Consider the following 18,524-nt stretch of genomic DNA (forward strand, 5'->3'; position numbering starts at 1 on the left):
CAAACCTCCTCCTAGCCCAATGGGGGTGGAGTCGGTATTGGGTTCACTAGGTTCGCTCACTCTTGCTTTCCGAGCAGGTTTCTTGCCCTTGCCTCTGTTCGACTTGGCTTGGCCTGCTCGTGCCGTGGGGGCCACAACCGTCTTCCTCGGTCGTAGCATCCTTCCTGAGCTAGCCGCTGGCGGAGCCACATTGTCAGCCGCAGCGGTGGTAGAATTCGTCGACGTAGTTGTGTTGTCCATGTCGATTCCTTCGACACTAAAGTTAACTTTGTAGTGGGTTTCGAATGAACACAGTCACGAGGGAAGCTGGCGCTTCCTTTGAACTCCTTGCTTGTTTGGTTGTTCTCAAGTTCTAGAGTGAGGAGGTTAGATAGACCTCAGATACGCCTACAAGCTCTACTACGATACCTGCTCTAATTTAACCACCTCGTGGTCTTATCCTACGCCAGCTTGGCTCTGATCATCCTCGATCGACAGCCCAGTGCGTGGTCAGGTCGTGAAGACCATCGCCCCACTACAGAAAGTCATATCTGAAATCAGAACGATGGTACTCCAGCCATTCAACGAAAGTAGGCATAACCCAACGTTAACTCGTTGTCTTAGCTGCTATTCTATCTTAACTCGAAGAGTTAGCCCCCTAACTCGATGATGGGCTAATCACCGTGATTTGCTAAAACAACGAATTACGTCGTTGTTTAGACAGAAAGCATGCAAGGCACAATAGATATGCGCCGTAATGAAGTCCTCGCCCTTGCTTCATACGTACCAGCAATACGGATTTGCCGCCGAAGACTTTGTCAGGGTTGTACAGATCTCGGAGTCGCTGATCCAATACTACCAGGAGAGCCGCCTCAAACATCGACACTTCATCGACCACAACCAGCACCACGGCGGGATTGAACAAATGCCGCAGAAACGAAACCGCGCGGGCCGACAACCGTTGTCTCTTTTTGTTGCTGCTGTATTTTAACGCCGAGTGAAAAGTCATCCCTCCGGTTAGTTGACACGCTCCTGCACCTGTAGTCGAAACGACCTGGTAACGGCGTGAGCGAACCTCTTCGCACAAACGGCGAACGACAAAAGATTTCCCTGAGCCCCCGCCGCCGTGAGCAAGGGTAAGTGTTTGCCTTTTCTGCCCGTTTTCGTCAATGCCCGATAATATCCTCACCAGAATTTTATACTGCTCGTTCGACAGTTCGCAGGGCCCAATCAGTGTAACCCCATCGAGTGGCTCCAAAACACCCGACGGCGCGATCGGAATCTCCATCAATATCATCAAAACTATCAACTTCGTAGGTTTGCAACTTTGACGCCACCTGTGCCATCGATTGGCCTTCGTCTTCGGTTGCTGAATCTGGTAAAAAGTCCGGAACGGCCATTTCAGGGCGGGGTTCTCCAGCTGGAGAAATCTCGCCCCCCCCCCCCTCCGCCGCCAAAAACTGCCGAAAGCGTGTGCGTGATTGCCGCGATGTCAGCACGCCGCCTCGAAGACCCGGTCGCGGCCCGAACTAACAATTCATAAGTATCGGTTTCCGTTGGAAGCATTCCCTCAAACTCAGCGTCACCTCCGCCACTATGCCCGCGAGGCGGTAAACTCGGCTCAGCTCTAGGCTTCTTCCAGTAATCCACGCCGCGGTTCCTCCAATCCGTTGCAATTCGCTCGTTCCTACTATTCCGTTACCATTTCTTCATCACGTTCCGAATGTGCCGGCAACGCTGTTTGTTTAGGAGCGGAGCATCGAAACGATCCCAAGCATCACACAACTGAAGCAGGCCGGAAGCATCATAAGACCAGGTGGGCCCATCCGACGCCCACGGAGTAAATGCACATAACAGGTACCTTGCTAGAGTGTCGCGCTTTACCTCGCCGTTGTCGCCGGCGACGATATTCGTCCACGTCGGAGCCCCCCCCCCCCCCCAAGAACAGGTGTGAGCATTTTTGCTCGGATATAACCACGGTGCGATTGGAAAAGGGGGTGCAAAGGCGAAAACGGAAACCCCACACCAGCAGGGCGACCACGACTCGGGGCTTGACCAGCAACACTTGGCTTTCCCGGTAAAACATCTACAATGTATTCAAATTCGGCCGGCGAAAACTCTGCAAAATGCTCGCCTCTGTGATAATACGACTGAGCCTGTGGCACGAACACCACCTTTCCATCAACTGTAAACGCCCTTGCGCCGCCCCCAACACATTTAGATGACAAGGTCGGTAAAGAAAAGTCTTCCTCGTTGGTCTCGTTCGCGAGGGCCGCAAGTTCCTCCTCGGTGGTCCGAAGAGACGTATTTGCAGGCACCGCTACACCCTCCGGAGCCTCCACTAAAGCGAACGGATAGATATACCAAAACGCATCGCTCGAAATGAACAAGCGGTGGCCCGTTATCGCGTACACCATTATCGCATGGGACCACTCATGGGCACCGGAAAAGCTGTTCACTCTCCGGGCCGCTAAGTATTTACCAATTCGCAAGTTGGATTTCGAGTCTTCCGCCCGGCTCGGAATTTTTCCGTATTCAATAGCGCCTAGCAGGGCCGTCGCAGCGCCTTTTAACGCGATCTGATTCTTAGCCATGTAGGCCTCTTGGTATTCATCAACCATGTCCCCCGACGACTCGCCATTTATTACAGACGAATTTGTATGCGAGACAGTTAGCGCCGCAAGAACAAGATTGGTTTCGACAACCGAGGCAACCGTTTGTGCCCTCTTCAATTCCCATACCACCGGGCCCTCATCATGCGGCCGGAAGCACTGCCCCTTTTCAGTAGAGTATCCCGCATCAATTCCCTGACAAATGTGCGGAGGGAGGCTATGACCTGTAACGATAGGGTATACTCCAGCCGCCATGTCTCCTACTCTCTCGCGGGTCACGATCAAGGGGCACGTACCACGATCGTGAACGCCGGCCGGCCGGGACAAACGACACTCGTACTTGCCGCGTATTCCTTTTAAGCAAGTTGATGTGTGAGAGTGAAAATTCGTGACCGAAGCGCGCTTTTGCGCGGCCAGCAACAAAACCAGCGTGGTCCTCCAGAGCGTCCGGTACAGCGATTTCAAATGCCTTTGAGACAGCGCCGTCGGTTTTGCAACGTTGACGCCACTCGTGTACAGATTTGTCAAACCCCGTGCAGCACACCGATTCAAGCCAATCCGCCGCCCGCGACAAAGCCGCTCGGAACAGGCAATTCGGGACAGCAACCCTGGTGACAACTTGGACCCGTAAACACACATGTGAATGTGCAGGCGGCTATCGGCCTGCGGCTCGACGACAGCAGCGTGCGCAGCAACCGTTCTATATCCACCGGGGCACCTCTGCGAATGGTCCCTGGATATCCTGGTATCAACCGAGCGTTTACATAGAATTATGTCGTTGTATATCTGCCGCACGCGGCGCTCAAATGCGCGAGCAGCCAGGCCGGGGAAAGCGTTAGATATTATCAGCCTGTGGCGCGCACTCGATCTCACATTCTCTGGTAAATCGTTTTGGCAGCACTCCTTATGACCGAACACGCTCGTAAGCTGATTCCACTCATTGGCTTGTCTGAGTTGCGCGATGCGATGCAACTCAAGGTCATAATGCTCAGGAGGGGCGACCGTCACCCAATGCAGAGGGACCCCATAGTGCGTCCTCATCGCTCCCAATTTCGGCAGCATCGCTGCCCGTTCAAACGGCGAGAACGGGACACACCCGCCAATCAGAGAGAGTACCCTTAAGAGGTACGCATTGACCCGCTTCGCTTCGCGTGGTTCCGGGTTCTGCTGCGAGCGTATGCGCAGCGCCTTGAATTCCTCAGAGTTGGATAAACTACCAAGCCGCGTTAAAACCGACGCGCGCGAAGAACCAATGCGAGCGGCCCTACGCACGGCTGTGTGGCGCTGGAGCTGATTGAAAAGCGTAGCAACCAAGCGTGTATCTTTTTCAAAACGCCCATCATAGTAACGCATCAAGTGCCTCGTCAAAGATGCTGGCCAGGTACCACAGGGCAGGAACTTTCCCCCGCGCATAAACAATTGTGGAAACGCGGCAACGATCAGCTCCCCGTTTTCAGTCCATTCAGTAACAGGATCGGCCCCCCCTGCGCACAACAACTGGCGCGGCCCCATCCTCGACACCACTCTCTGTGTCACCGTTTCCCCCGTCTTCCCGTCCCAACATTGATAGCATAGCATCAACCGCCGCATTTGTTACTGATAGGTCGAATGCGTCCACGCTCTTAAGCGCAGCAGTTTTCGCCACTATGGTTTCATCGGTATCCCCACCCATATACTCGTCGCCATAGCGCTCAGCCATCATACCGTCATCGACACGCCCGGCTTGTTCAGAAGTCATAATTTCCACCGACGCCTCGATCAGTTCTTCAAGTTCAACGTGGGCCTGTCTTGCCTCGGCAGACTCATCGATACGGATATCATTGTCTTTGAAATACGAGTGAGTTGTCGACAAAACCCGCATCCACGCATACATATCATCCACCGGGAGCCGGTAAAGATTTTTGTAGTGTTTTCGCTTCACTCGCCAGTCGTCGCGAGGGCCAACAAACGTGACACTCGGAATGCAATCCCTAGACGTGCACGGCAAAACCTTGGAAACCTCAGCAGGCCCCGTCGACGGAAAGCATATTGAATGACCGACGCAATGCTTACCCGACGCCGTAATTGCTAGCCCAAATGACCGCACGGGCGCTATACACTTGCTCGCAACATCATTGAGCTCCGGCAAGCCCCCAACCCGCCCATAGTCATGCCCAGAAGCAATGCTATACTTTGACTTCCGATGGTCTTCCGCACATTTCACACACAGAGGAATTGAACCCGGATCACGAACTAGATCAGGGTTCAAATGATACATCAAAGCACCAGAGCGAAACACCTGAATGTGATTATCAATGACACCCGCCCCTAAACCGGATAAGGCTTCCATTTCATCCCCCGTTAGCAGGAAATTCGGATGAAGCCCCTCGCGCGGGATGAACTCAACACTGTCCTCCACGGTATTAAGAATTTCACAGCATGAAGCGCAAGCCCAGAGATCCCCCGATTCGCCCGAACTTTTCGCCACTCGTTCTTGGCAACGACGGATATCGCCAGCGCTGACGGGATTATCCAGAACCTGCATCAGCCGCTCGACGGTAGCCTCGCCAGCCTCGCCCTCCAAGCTCTCGTCGTTGAATACACACGCGTCAGGGTCGGCGGAACAACAGTGGTAGTACAGTAGTGCTCGTCGGGGATGCTCCATAAAATGGCGGCTAAGAATTTCCAGCTCTTCCACACTGACACTTTGGACTGTTGTCGCCCGGTCAATCAACAATTGGGGCTTATTGTTTTCCTCAGTGCAGCTATTATCAGTTGCATGACACCTCGATCGCCGCGCCTTCTTCCTTCCGGCACCTGCAGGCTCAGCTGCTGGTAAACTGCGCTTCATTCCACTCGCACTTGCCAGTGTACCATCGGCGCCGTCAGCTATATCAAACCCGCGCCAATCACGAGCAGCATTCGCAAGGACCAACTCATCCACGTGATCGAAAAAAAACCCCGGAATATAGTGGTTTCTGCTTCAAAACGAAACGCTTTCCGTAATGTTCGCGGCCACACAGTGATAGATAGCTAAAGCCCCTCGCTTGCAAACCCCTCATTCCATGAGTAGCCCTCTGGGTAAACCCCCAAAATTCCATCGACCGATAGCACGACAATTGGACGCCCTAACATTCATGCCATCGTGCTAATGGGAATCGCCCCCGAGCATTGCTCGTACTGATTTGGCATCGCCACCAAGTCCCGAGCATAAAGTGGGCATTTGCCCAAGTCATCACTTATACGCCCTTCTTCAAGAAAACGAACTACTTCAACTGCCACTTTCACCCGCATATGAAATACATGGGCCGACGACGAGACGCCAAACGGAGTCGACACACCAGCGACTGATGCCGCCGACCATACCGCATGATACAAGCAGTTGACGCACGCCGGGACATCATAGCCAAACAACCCAACAGTCATATTACTCAACAGCTCGCCGTCGCATGGAAGGGATACCCATCCTTCTTCCCTTGCACCCACCGAGGCGCGGGGCTGCGACAGCGCCCGGTTCACCGCCCGAGACTCCCACAGCTCGAACACCGACTCCGCCGTCATCGGCTTTCACTACAATTTTCTTTGTTCCACCGCTAAGAACACGGACGGCCTAGCCCATCAACCACGAAGCTCTCTAGTCGCCGCATACTTCGAACTTTCTTACACTCGTCTATGGCAATGCAACCACAACTGACAAAACACGACTTTACGTGAGCGGTCGCATAATAGCAATAGTGTACAATCCTGAGAAGCCGACGAATATAATTTCTGTTACATCTAGCCGGCACCGTTACAAGTCCATGAATATCACTTATGTCACATCTACCCAAACCAAATCAAAAATGCGGCCGTGCTCCTGCTGGAGCCCATCTTCGCGAACGCCAAGGCCTCCATGGCGGGCTGCTGGCGCGGGCGACTCGCTACACCCCTCACCGCTGCGTCTACGCAGCTTCAACACGTCCATGTGCACGACGCCCCGCGGACTTCACCACGCCCACGCAGCACCTCCAGGACAGACGCTACCACACGCCGCTGACGGCCCCGTTCAGACGTGATGCTACTGCAGCTATGCCCGCGAATATGGCCGGTAGATTTGAAGTACACCGAGAGCGTGGCAGGCGGTCGCGAGTGCAGCGACGCGTTGAGGCTCCCGCCCTTCGAAGCATACAGTACACCTTCGAAGCATACAGTACACCGCGAGAAATCACGACAGCGTCAATGCAACAAAACAAACAACCATCGCTGCGCGAGGGACCAGAAGGGCATGAAGCTGCGACGCCCAGCCAAGTCCCAAGAAATCCCCCTGAGCACATCATCCAAGAGCTTTTGAGGGAGTATGACCCCAAAATCCCGCGCTTAACTTCAAGAAAAGCTCCTAGAGACTTCCCAGGCCGGAAGCCGAAACCTGTAGATCTTTCTTTATTCCAAACATTTCCGCCCAGTGCTTTCCTCGAAAAGGGGCAGGGGGGCGGACATAGCTTTTCCGGTCGCCCAGCCAAGTCCCAAGAAATCCCCGCGAGCGCGCAACCTACGAACTCTTGAAGCGTTGAGACCCCAAATCCTGCGATACATTTAAGTGTTTACTTCAAAGAAAGCTCCCAGCGACAATGCATAGTAATACCCTAAAAGCTACTCACTCGAAATTGGCCAGCGCCCTTCCCGGGTTTTCCTCAAAAAGGGCGGGTGGGGGAGGGGCAGGCGACCTACTAAGCGCCGGGCTTCCCAGTTCAGCTTTTCGGTCGCCACAGCAGCCAACCCCCCCCCCCCCGTACTCACGGTAAAAAACTCCGCTGCTGTGGTGCCGAGCTAGCTGGACTCGCCAAGCCGCACCCTGAACCGACCGAAACGGACGAAGCCACCAACGCCACCCTGCCAGCTACGTGGGCACATGCACGATTTGCGCTGCATCGCGATCCAAGTCGCACCCTAACTGCCCGCCGCCTTGCTCGCGTTACAACGATCGAGGTCGCCCATTATCTGCCTACCGCCGTGCTAACTGCTTGCTCGCCGGAGCGCTGGTATGCTATCCGTGCGCACATCGATCTGCATATACAATTGTACTATCTAGCCAGTTTTGGATTCTAAATGACAACAATGATACTGAATTAAAAACAAACCAAGCCACCTTCATACTGTAGCATCGCACCCAACTCCTTGCGCACCATGCACTCCCCACCATATCAATACTAGAGAGCGGTGTCGGGTCTCCACCGCGTATTCAGGGCCTCCGTCGTCGTACTTAACGTTTGCCTTTCATCTCTGGAACGGAATATCCTACTCAACTAGTTTGCCACTCCACCGAAAAAACCTCTACTTTTCCGTGAATTTCAAGAAACCATGCGATTTCTGAAATTATTAAACGGTTTCACTTGATTTCAGTATACTTTTACTTCATGTGCGCCACATATCAGGTGCATCGAATTAATCCTGGTTGGGCTGTCCATACTTCGTAGCCGAAGCACTACCAGGACAATAACAACATATCATACGATCAACCAACCAACCAACCAACAATAACAATGTGCAATACTAGTACTATCGCTCAAGCAATGATTGCTGATCGCTATAACGGTGACCAAGCAGCATACTACGAAGCTATCGCAGATGGAGAGATCCACCAATGCGATGACGAGTGATTAGTCGATGGTTGCGAGCTATGTGAACAAATCATCTACTGCGATTGTGAGGATATTATTCCCATTCCTAAGAGAATTACTGAGACTCAGCGAAAAGCATTCGAGATGTGGCATCTGAATACTCTCATGTCGCTGACCGGTCTGAGTAAAACATCATTCCGGTCTAACTTTAATGGGGACTACGTCGAACATCCCGTTCAATCTGTCGTCGATAAGCTTCAAGATGAGGTGAAATCATTCGGGCAACGTCGATTCATTAACACTATCAAACACGAGCTAATCGCAGCCTCAATGCACCCAAACCGCATCCAAAATCAAATGAATCAGTTCGATGATATCGAGAAATTGTTTGAGTGGTGCTAAAGATCTAACGCTTAACAAATTGTGATGAGTCAATCGACTCATTTTTTATGTCTCCTATTAGAGATAAAAATATTGATGATCTAGTGGAGTTCGCTAAGTTTTTTTACTAGACGTGGACACTTCTCAATAACAAATTTATTTTTACGAACCTAGTCAGTATAGTTAGGATCGAGAGCATGGACAGTTTTAAGTTTTCTGTTTTTGTACTTACCAAAATTCATAACATAATCAACATCATCATGGATCATCGGCTAGCTTGGAGTCAAGAAACTTAAGCATGGTATCATTTAGTAAATTTGGTTGGTTCTTCAGCCAGCGGCTATAACCAGGATCAGAAGCAAATACTTCTTCAATGGTCTTACCTTTAAAATTTTCGAAACTTAACTCAGTCGACATGTTGGTGATATATACAGATAGGTTTAAGAAATTATATATTTAATTAATTAAGCGGTGGTATAATCTTCAACCTCACCAGTTAATCGGTTGTAGGTAAGCTCTTGTTCACTAATAACAAGAACTAGAAGATTGACACCTTGGCAGCCAGCGTTTACACCCTGAATTTGAATAGCTTGCGGTACGTCACGTTCAGTTAGACGAGACACGTCGGCAATGAGCATGCGGTTAGTTAGCGACCAAGTTTGGTAATCAAGTAGACCATTCACGAGTTCGGGAGTTAGATCGCCATTGATAGCGCCAAGCTTCGCGACTTCATTAGTGAAGTGATGGAAGTCATAGTCATGATTGAGATCAAACGTCTGAGATGAACCAATGCGAATATTTAAGTTTCGAATCGAAGATCCAGGTTGAAGCGTCCATGGGGCGGAATCGAATGGGCTCTGGAACTGTTGAACACCAGCAGATGCGAAGTTGTTAGTTTGTTCAGCGAATGGAAGTACTGCGATATACTTAGCATTTTTAACCGAGGCCGATAGCTGAAGATCAAACGATGCATTAAGCTGAGTCGATTGCTTACCAATGCCAGTGCGTTGATAGAACCACTGAGCATAACAATCATTGTAGCGAACCTTCTTAACCGGTTTAGAGATGATAGCTTGAGGGTTTCCAAGGTTGACGAACGGTACATATAGACGAGCTGTAGTAAAAGGCATGTAAGTACCACCAATCGTAGGCTCAAGAGGGTTAACAACAGCACCCCAAGCAACACTGAAGCCGGCAGAAGCGGCAAGTACACCATTCATCGGATTACCACTTGCAGAACTTGCGACCATTACCGGACAAGTATTGCCTGAAGAGAGCGTTGTCGAAGTAAGCGTCATACCTTTGCTAGCGTCAACAGCGATAGCAGACGATCCCTGATTCACGCGGAAGCGAAGTCGGATCTGAGGATTAGCCATCAAATCTAGCTCACGGAAAATCGGGTGGAGATCAGTTAATTTAATCTTGAGCATGTAGTTCCACGTACCCATGATAGCGTTAGCAGTAGATGCGCCAGCAACAAAAGCACCACGAGCCGTTTGATTCGAGATGGTAGTACAAGCAGAAGCAGCACCTAGTGAAGGCCAACCGCTAGAGAAATCAGCGCCTGCTGTCGGAGGAATCGATAATAGACGCGTAACGAAGCCGTCATTAGGGATAGTTGCACCACCAGGAGGAGCGGAAGTACTAAACGATGATGAAAAAGCCATAGTGTTAGAATATCCATCTCCGCTAGTGGAAGCGGATCCAGAACTATACGAGACGGACTGAGCTGCATCGGGGTATAGGAACGACTCAGCACCATGCTTCTCAACGTACTGAGGACTGTATCCAGTTTGAGAACGAACATTATTCCAGAAGAGTTTGTAGTCAGCCATCGAAATAATAGTCTTACCATTCAATTCCAAAGACATCGAGTCAACTACATTGAAATTACCACATTTTAGGGTCGTACAGAAACGGTTTGCGGCAGCGGTTTGCGCAGTAGCACCATTCTTCATCGAAACCTTGTAAGGTAGCATGATGTAAGCATCACGAAGACAAGCAAAGCCTTCCGAACCATTAAGTTGAGCCGTGGCATCGATAGTGATGACTCCATTTTGATACGAACCCTGATTTAGATCGATAACGTTAGGGATACGCTTGGTGGAAGATACTTTGATCTCCGGGTCACTCTTAAGGGAGCTTTGGTATAAGTATTGGTCTGACAGTTGGGTCTCACTCATCTTTGAATCTATATGAGCCCTAATATATTTTAAAATAAATAAATAATATGGCCAGCCTGATAAAGCCAGTCACTAGCGATCATGATCTAATAGAACTAGCTGAGTAAATGAATGTCCAACTCCATAATATATTCGAATCAAACGAGATTAAGGCACCGCTTCCAAAGCGAGGTTCATATCTTATACTTCTTCGACCTCCAAACCTTGAAATAGGTCACTGGACAGCAGTTCACAATGGAGAATATTTTGACTCAATGGGAGAAGCCAAGACGTTATGGTATCGCTAAGTATAATACAAAACAATATCAAGGGACGTATGGTGATTTTTGCGGGCCATCTTGTGTGTTATGGCTCTATTCGAAACAACACAACAACCCAATGTATTTAAGAACATGAAAGATCTCAACCTAACTATTCTGAATTAATTTATCATTAATTTGTTTTAGAACATATAGTAAATCATGTATCGTGAACTAACGATCTCCAGTGGCATTGCCCCGGCAAAACTAAAGAAGGCGTTCAAAACTGGTAAGCTCAGTTTAACTAAGACTGAGCTTCAAGGAACAGGCAGCGTTGTCCATCTTCACCCTTCATCGTATGAAAAGGCGATCAAGGCTCGCAAAGCCGGTTGTGGTGTTCGTCTTGAGATCACCAAACACGAAGTCAAGAAAGGGTACAAGAAGGCTCAAGGTGGTAGCATTTGGTCAAAAGTGTGGGGAGGCATTAAATCGGCTTTTAATTTTCTAAAGACTCAGCATTCTCGTATTTACGTAAGTTACATATGGGATTTCCTGTTAAAACGTAGGCGGATTGGCTTATGATTTCCGGAATTGGTGTATTCCCACCCCTTGGAGAACGACACATTGACTGAGGTCCACTATGGGGGCAGTTAGGATCGCATCCTTACGGGAAGGCGTAAGCGATGGTAGCCGACGATAAGGCGCCACGATGATTGGCCAAAATCACTTTAAGAACGAACGCTTCGTGCGAAGTTGGCTGATGGAAGCTCGCAGGACGCTGTCGCGGAGGTGGAGGCAATACGCGACGCATGCATCTCCAAAGAGACGAGAATGAAGTACACCAGCAATATCAACGGCATCAAGAAGTGGATCAGAGAAGTGTATGCGCTGACGCTGGAGGATCGCAATGCAGCTAAATTTTTCGATGCCGATGATGATCTAAACCTCACAGAGTTCACTCCAGCTTGCTTCGAGCCATTTTTGGTGTACAAACGAAGTACAGCCAAATCGGCGACTCTAAGCGGCTATCGCAGCGCAAAAAAGGATCTGTATCGATTGAAACGAGTAGCGCTGTCTGTGGAATACGGAGATGACATGAAGCAGTTTTTTGTGGGTGCAAGCGACTCGAGGCTGAGCAAAACCAGTCTAGCTCTCGTAAACACTCGGGCAAGCAGCCGCTGACTTTTTCATTGTACAAGGAGCTGTGTTGGTCTACCCTTGAGCGCAACGATGGGGGGGGGGTTCTCGCATCGCTTTTTAACTACTCAGTGGAATCTCATGTGTCGATCGGTATCTGTTCAAACCCTGCAGACGCAGCACGTTTTGGCCAAAGATGACGCTGTTGGGGCGATAGTTTTTAAGACCAAGACCAATCAGGAAGGTGCTGGCCCACGTGACCCCCGTCATCTTTACGCAAACCCGTTTTCGCCATCTACGTGTTGGGTGACAGCGTTGGCGATTTATTGGGCATGTAATCCGCGCGCGCAACCAGGGCCACTATTTCCGGGATCTGACCCATTGCTTCGCTTCGGCAAGCCATTAGGAAATCTCCTGAAAAAAGATGGAGTGGCTAAAACCTACGGGACGCACTCGGTGAGAAAAGGTGTGGCAACATTTGCCTGCGGAGGAAGTACTGGTGGCCCGTCCATTGTAAGTGTTTGTCTTCGGTGTGGGTGGTCTATGGGTGGAGTGCAAGACAGATACTTTCAATATGAAGCTGCGGGCGATCGATTTTTAGGGCGTGTTGTTGCTGGGCTTCTTGTGAATGACTCCAAGTTCGCCTTCCTACCACCGCACTTCCGCAATAACTCGGACGACGAGATAAAGTCGTGTCTTGCAGCGATGTTTCCAGGACTCGTCGACGAATTGAACCTAAGTGATATTTTGAGGCTGTGTCTTGCTTCGCTTGTCCAGCACGCTGATTTTTTAGTGAACCACTTGCCTACCAACCACCCTCTTCTGTCGACGTTTGTGCTCACAAGCCCTACCATTCTCAATAATCTGCGTTCGAAACTGGAGGTCGGAGAGTCAAGATGGATGGAGCCGTCGGGGATATCGCCTCATATTGAGCTGTACTAGAAGCTCGACAACAGCAACAGTCTATAGATGCTCGCCCCGAAATGCTTTAACAGCGAATGGAAAAGGTGCTCGAGGAAAAAGGTGTCGCAGCGGGTAATATTACTCGGGAACTTTTACGCAACACCAGCCTCTTCTGGTCCAACGCACACCTACTACTCATGGGATGGTAAGTTTCATAGGCTGCCGAAAGAATTTGAATTTCTCAGTATCGATCCACTCGGCGCGTGGATATTGTGGTGGTTTGGCGATGCGAGACGTGACTATCCTCCGTACAAAGCTATTTCCTCGGACGATCTCGACACGCCAAAGAAGAAAGCGACTTCGTAGGAGTGGTCGATCATGATGAGGCACATAAGTAACGCAGTTGAAGCACAAACAGGCATGTCACTACCTCCAATTCACGACGAACCTCACGCCATCGAGCTGTTCAACATTGGCTATCACAAAGTTCAATTAAAGCCGAGTAAGCGTAAGCGCAGAACCAATCAGCTCAATCTTACCACGGTGCTGAGATTAATTCGCGAATCTGAAGGCACAGGCACGCGGTCGCTTCCATTCAAGCGGCGGAAGTGTCAAGTCGCTGTGGAGAATAGCCCAGCTTATGGTCCACTCGAACCTTCAGCAGTCACGCTCCAGTCGGCGACACCATCAGCAACACCGACGCCGCCCGCGACATCAACGCCGGCAGCAGCAACACCTTCGTCGCCAACACAAGCTTCAGATGTCGCACCGCCGCCAGCTTTGACACCTGCCGCATCGGCGGCTCCAGCGGCATCGGCGACACCACAAGCGATAGTGACCCCGTCAGCAACAGCGACATCACTTGTGGCAGCGACGCTGTCAGCTTCGCTACCAGTAACAGCGACGTCCACGCAGAGCGCGCGCCCTCACGGGTCTTCACGAAGTCGGCAGCACACCAAGCCACGACAAAATACGCGTAAGAGATGAATTAGTACACAATACACAGCGCGCTAATAGCTTACATACGCCCAACATTTACGAGGACACAGAAGCTCTGTTCAGCTCCCCAGCATATTGCTTTGCTTTGTGATCCGTCGATAGCAGACAATTCACAATTTTAACCAATAAGAGTGAACTATCCAAGCGTCGGCGTCCAGGACTTACGTTTTCTCAAGTCAATTCAATCTTAAGTAAGGCTGTGGATGCTGCTGTTCCGGCATTAGCGACCTATGCAGGACAATCTACTGCCGCTATTCCTGCGCGCGCTGCAATAAAGTCTCTTACCGGTATCGGAGTTTATGATTCTGACAGTGATGTGGAAAAGGAAGGAGGACGCATTTCGCTAGACGATGTTAAAAAGAATGCTAAACGCGCGCTTTCGTATGGTAGACGCAAGGGTGTTCTAACCGATGCTGGTGATGCTGGTGAGAAATTTCTACTATCGAAGGCTACCAAGCCTGAACATGAAACGCTAATCAAATCGGTTCGAGGTGAAATCAAGCGGCGTTACGGTGTTGGTGTCCCTGCTAAGAAGGGTAGAAAGTTTGTCAAGGGTTCTCAAGAAGCCAAAGATCACATGGCTAGAATTCGTGCGATGAGAAAACACGGTAAAGCCGGTGGGTCATTCACGTTTTAACCGCTGAACAAAAATCATTTTTTTAATTATTTTTTCTGTCTAATTAGCAGCATGATTGCCACCGAAGTATCTCTAAAAGTAAATTTCTTATCGTTTTGGTTATAGATACTGATGGTAATAGTTGAGCGAGAACCGTTATGGCAGTTCATCCAGGCATACTGACTGGGTTGATACGAGATTAGTTTACCAATAGCAGCATCACCGCGATTAAAGCAGGAAATGATATCTCCAGAAGCTACATAGCCATTCTTAATTAGATCACATCGAACTATGTAAGAGCTTGTAGGATGAGCTTGAGGGATGATATTAGAGAGCTGTGCACTTGCAACTGTTGCAGAGGCTGAGGGGAAAGTTCCGGGTGATAGCCCCACTACTTTGCCAAACTCAGCATTGTCGATGATAATACGAGGCACGCGACTAGTTGTAGGAAAACCAGTGCCACCAGAGCTGTATAAGCCTGTTGATGGTCTTGTGTAGCCAGCAGGTAAGCTTGTCGGAGATGGGGTGAAGTCAAATTGCGCAACGTAGTAGACGCTGTTTTCTGTTAGCTGGATGTAAAAGACGTTATTGCCACTGGCATCGATGAGATATGCTCCAGCATTCACGAGAGCAGTCTGTATGCTTCGGTTAATATCAGCGTATATGTAAATACCATCCTGAAGTGACATATTGATCGTTGAAGTCGTCGTAGCGGTTGGTACTTCAAGCTTAAAAGTAGTATTGTAGAACTGTATAGTATCAATGTTATACTCGCTGTTGCTCAGGTTAATTGATTGAATCGCGCATACTGCGTCATTGAAGTTGGCAGCCGAACCAGGGAAGGTATATTTCCGAGTTGAGTTGTATCCATCTTAAACAAGGTTCGTGCTGTCAATCTCAACAAAGCTTGCCATATTCTATTTTTTATGAAATATATTAGTATTCAATATCACAGAATTACTCATCGGTATGAATCACCTTGTCAAAATTAGACCTAATTTGGGACTTAACAGAATCTATGAAGAGCATCTGGCCCTTTCTCTCCGTTGCGCTGTTGTAGTAATGTACAATACAGTAATGTGCGTCAATAAGGGACGTGTGGCAACTAATATCCTTACATACATTATATACAGCTGTCAGTCAAGAACACAGCTAACATTGATTTAAGTTTACTTTCGATAGGATCCTGGCGCTATTGGCTGGTTTCGGAACGAGCGCGCACTACGTGATTGGCTAGTGAGGTCAGATCTAGCCAATCAGTGATTGAAGCTACCATTTGAATTCGGGCGCGAATTTAACTCCTTCCCTCCAACCCGCTCAGCGCGATCTCCAAGCACAACGGAATCTGCCACAACACCAGCGCCCTACCCGTCCACCCACCTCATGAGCTCCTCCTCCAAGACTAGAACTCGCCTCACCCAGCAGCAGAAGCTGCGTCTGATCAAGAAGGCTGAGAGCTCCCCCGCTGTCAAGTATGAAGACCTGGCCCTTTGGGCCAAAGTCGAGTTCGGTCTGCAAAGGCTCCCTGGGAAATGTTGCGTGCAGCAATTGTAGGTAGTTGTGTAGTTGCCTTCAGTTTCGGAAGTAATGGCAATGAAAGCCTGATTCCTTCGCATCCCTCGGCTTATCATATTGCTGCCAGCAGCGCTGGCTTCTTTCCCTTTGAATGGCACTTAATGCCCTTCGTATTATCCAATCAGATGCCCTAAAACATATCCTTTGATTCTTACTTCATTTCACTATAGCATACAATGCCTTAGTATATATGGCGCAACACTCCCACTAAAGATGCCAGCGCGCCTCTCGAAAGATCGCTCTCGACTATTCGACTTCAACACCGTTCTCATATTATTTCGTGTCGCATACCCAAAATTAAATTATCAGGTTGCCCAAGATACTTATATCATAAGCAGTACATATCAGATCAGCCCAAACTAAGATTCATACTTTATCTTATATATTGGAGAGAACACCTTTCCCATAAAGCTCCCTCCGCCTTTTGCCTTTGCTTCTCACTCTCTCTTCTGCCTCTGTGCCGCACAAGTGCTGGTCTGACGCAAACTCCGCAAGAGGGGATGCCGCAAGCCATTCACATCCCCCTGGCTAGAGTTGTGTGATCTAGGCCACAGAGCCCCGGAGGTTAACACGCAGCCAACAGCCCAACTGGGGACCCTGTGGATGGAAAGTCTCATTGTTTTGAGCTACTCGCGGTCATCCAGTCTATGATCAATGCGCTTTTCCGCCGGCGACAGATGAGAGAGTCAGAGACTAAAAATTAACTTAAAGTTGAGTAAAATGTACTCAAGAGTGTGGGGCTTGCAGCCCAGACCGACAAGGAGTCCACCGTTAGGGTTAGGTTCCACCTAAAAGTGAGGTTTTAGCCCTTAAACTGACCTTTAATCTTAACTTTGTTGTAAATCTTTGCCTTTAGTGTTAACTTTAATCAACCTTTTGTACTTTTTGCAGTTCTTACGTTGAAAAACTTCCCGAATAGTTTTCTTTATTTGTGTCTTATCAAAAATTGCCTTTGGGACAAAGTCCCACCTTCTTGTGTCTGAAAACAATTATTTGTGGTGCAAAGTATTTTATTTCTCGCGGTGTAGTTTATCGGTAAGCTTACACCTCAAAATTCTTTACGCCCATCATCGCGCGAAGGTTCTCAAATTGACTTTGAGTCAGTGGCTTTGTGAGTGCATCTGCTATCATATCGTTGGTATTACAAAGTAATACTGATAATTGTCTCTTCATGCTTATCGCGGGCATAGAGATGCCTGATATCAATATGTTTTGTTGACAAATGACTGCGTGGGATTTTTATTATACAAATTGTGGCAGTGCTATCGCACCAACACTGTGTTGGCCGTGCTTGGCCGTAACCCAACTCATTCAATAGTAGTCGTAACCACATTGCCTCTCTTACACTTCACTTGCGGCTACTAATTCCGGTTCCGCTGTGCTGAGACTAATACAATCTTGCTTAATACTCTTCCAAGTAATGCATGCACCAGCAAGTATTGATACATATCCTGTAATTGATTTCCTTTGTTCATTTGCATTCGCGAAGCTCGCGTCTGTGTTTAGCTCTACCTTAATATTACTATTTCCATTGTACTCTAAGCCGTACTTCGACGTTCCTTTCAAGTACTTTAGTACTCTCTGAGCCGCTCTCCAATGGGTCTTATTATAGCAAGACTTGCTCAATTATAGCAAGACTTGCTCAACTCTCTTACAGCGTTTGCTATATCAGGTCAAGTGTCTCTTACTAAATACATTAATGAGCCAGTCAGACCTCGGTAATCAAACGGCTGAGCCGCTATCTGTTCGGGTGTCATATTAGTGTCCTTCTCTAAAACCACACTTTTAGCTTGTGGTGTCGGTTCTGTATTACAGTCCCTCATCTGAAACTTTTCCAAAAGGTCCTGAATGTACTTTTGTTGCGACAGACGCAGTGTTTTCCTTTTTAGATCTCTTTGGATCTCCATTTTTAACAAATGGTGCAACTCGCCTAAATCTTTCATAGTAAACTTAGTAGACAACTTAGCTTTCAGATCATTGATCGAGCTCAAGTGTGAGCCAGCGATCGTAAGGTCGTCCACATAGTCGCACACAATTAGCGTGTGTGTGACTCCTTGAACCTCCCACCTTTTCAGATACAAGCAATGTTCTTTCTTGCATCTGGAAAAGCCTAAATATTTTAGGAATGCATTTATTACTTCATACCAAATTCGTGGGGCCTGTTTTAGGCCGTACAGACTTTTCTCAAGCTTACAGACAAGCCCGGATCCATTATGGAATCCCATTGGCTGCCTCATGTAAATACTTTCGCTTAGTACACCATTTAGGAATGCAGTAGAGACGTCCATTTGATGCAGGTGTAGATCTAGAACTGTCGATAGTGC

General features: G+C 48.8%; 7 protein-coding genes across 7 annotated transcripts; 5 read left to right on the plus strand and 2 right to left on the minus strand.

The window, feature by feature from the left end:
- Positions 1-4,053: 4,053 nt before the first annotated feature.
- PHYSODRAFT_477033 (hypothetical protein) lies at positions 4,054-4,848 on the minus strand (the record flags this gene model as incomplete). The annotated part of the gene is made up of 1 exon (XM_009516293.1): positions 4,054-4,848. One exon carries the CDS (start codon positions 4,846-4,848, stop codon positions 4,054-4,056), a length of 795 nt encoding a protein of 264 aa, XP_009514588.1.
- A 4,164-nt stretch (positions 4,849-9,012) lies between these two features.
- Positions 9,013-10,731, minus strand: PHYSODRAFT_474792 (hypothetical protein; the record flags this gene model as incomplete). Its single annotated transcript, XM_009516294.1, has 2 exons — positions 9,013-9,620; positions 9,660-10,731. The coding sequence occupies 2 exons, from the start codon at positions 10,729-10,731 to the stop codon at positions 9,013-9,015; spliced, it is 1,680 nt and encodes a 559-aa protein (XP_009514589.1).
- A 461-nt stretch (positions 10,732-11,192) lies between these two features.
- On the plus strand, positions 11,193-11,552 carry PHYSODRAFT_470300 (hypothetical protein; the record flags this gene model as incomplete). Its single annotated transcript, XM_009516295.1, has 1 exon — positions 11,193-11,552. One exon carries the CDS (start codon positions 11,193-11,195, stop codon positions 11,550-11,552), a length of 360 nt encoding a protein of 119 aa, XP_009514590.1.
- A 753-nt stretch (positions 11,553-12,305) lies between these two features.
- On the plus strand, positions 12,306-12,614 carry PHYSODRAFT_378863 (hypothetical protein; the record flags this gene model as incomplete). Its single annotated transcript, XM_009516296.1, has 1 exon — positions 12,306-12,614. A coding segment is annotated over one exon (309 nt), but the record flags the coding sequence as incomplete, so codon positions are not given.
- Positions 12,615-13,211: 597 nt separating this feature from the next.
- PHYSODRAFT_376644 (hypothetical protein) lies at positions 13,212-13,370 on the plus strand (the record flags this gene model as incomplete). The annotated part of the gene is made up of 1 exon (XM_009516297.1): positions 13,212-13,370. A coding segment is annotated over one exon (159 nt), but the record flags the coding sequence as incomplete, so codon positions are not given.
- An 18-nt stretch (positions 13,371-13,388) lies between these two features.
- On the plus strand, positions 13,389-13,619 carry PHYSODRAFT_382182 (hypothetical protein; the record flags this gene model as incomplete). Its single annotated transcript, XM_009516298.1, has 1 exon — positions 13,389-13,619. A coding segment is annotated over one exon (231 nt), but the record flags the coding sequence as incomplete, so codon positions are not given.
- A 712-nt stretch (positions 13,620-14,331) lies between these two features.
- On the plus strand, positions 14,332-14,646 carry PHYSODRAFT_472789 (hypothetical protein; the record flags this gene model as incomplete). Its single annotated transcript, XM_009516299.1, has 1 exon — positions 14,332-14,646. A coding segment is annotated over one exon (315 nt), but the record flags the coding sequence as incomplete, so codon positions are not given.
- Positions 14,647-18,524: the final 3,878 nt, after the last annotated feature.

Source organism: Phytophthora sojae (assembly GCF_000149755.1).
Source record: "Phytophthora sojae unplaced genomic scaffold PHYSOscaffold_1, whole genome shotgun sequence".
In the NCBI taxonomy this organism is placed as follows: Eukaryota; Oomycota; class Peronosporomycetes; order Peronosporales; family Peronosporaceae; genus Phytophthora; species Phytophthora sojae.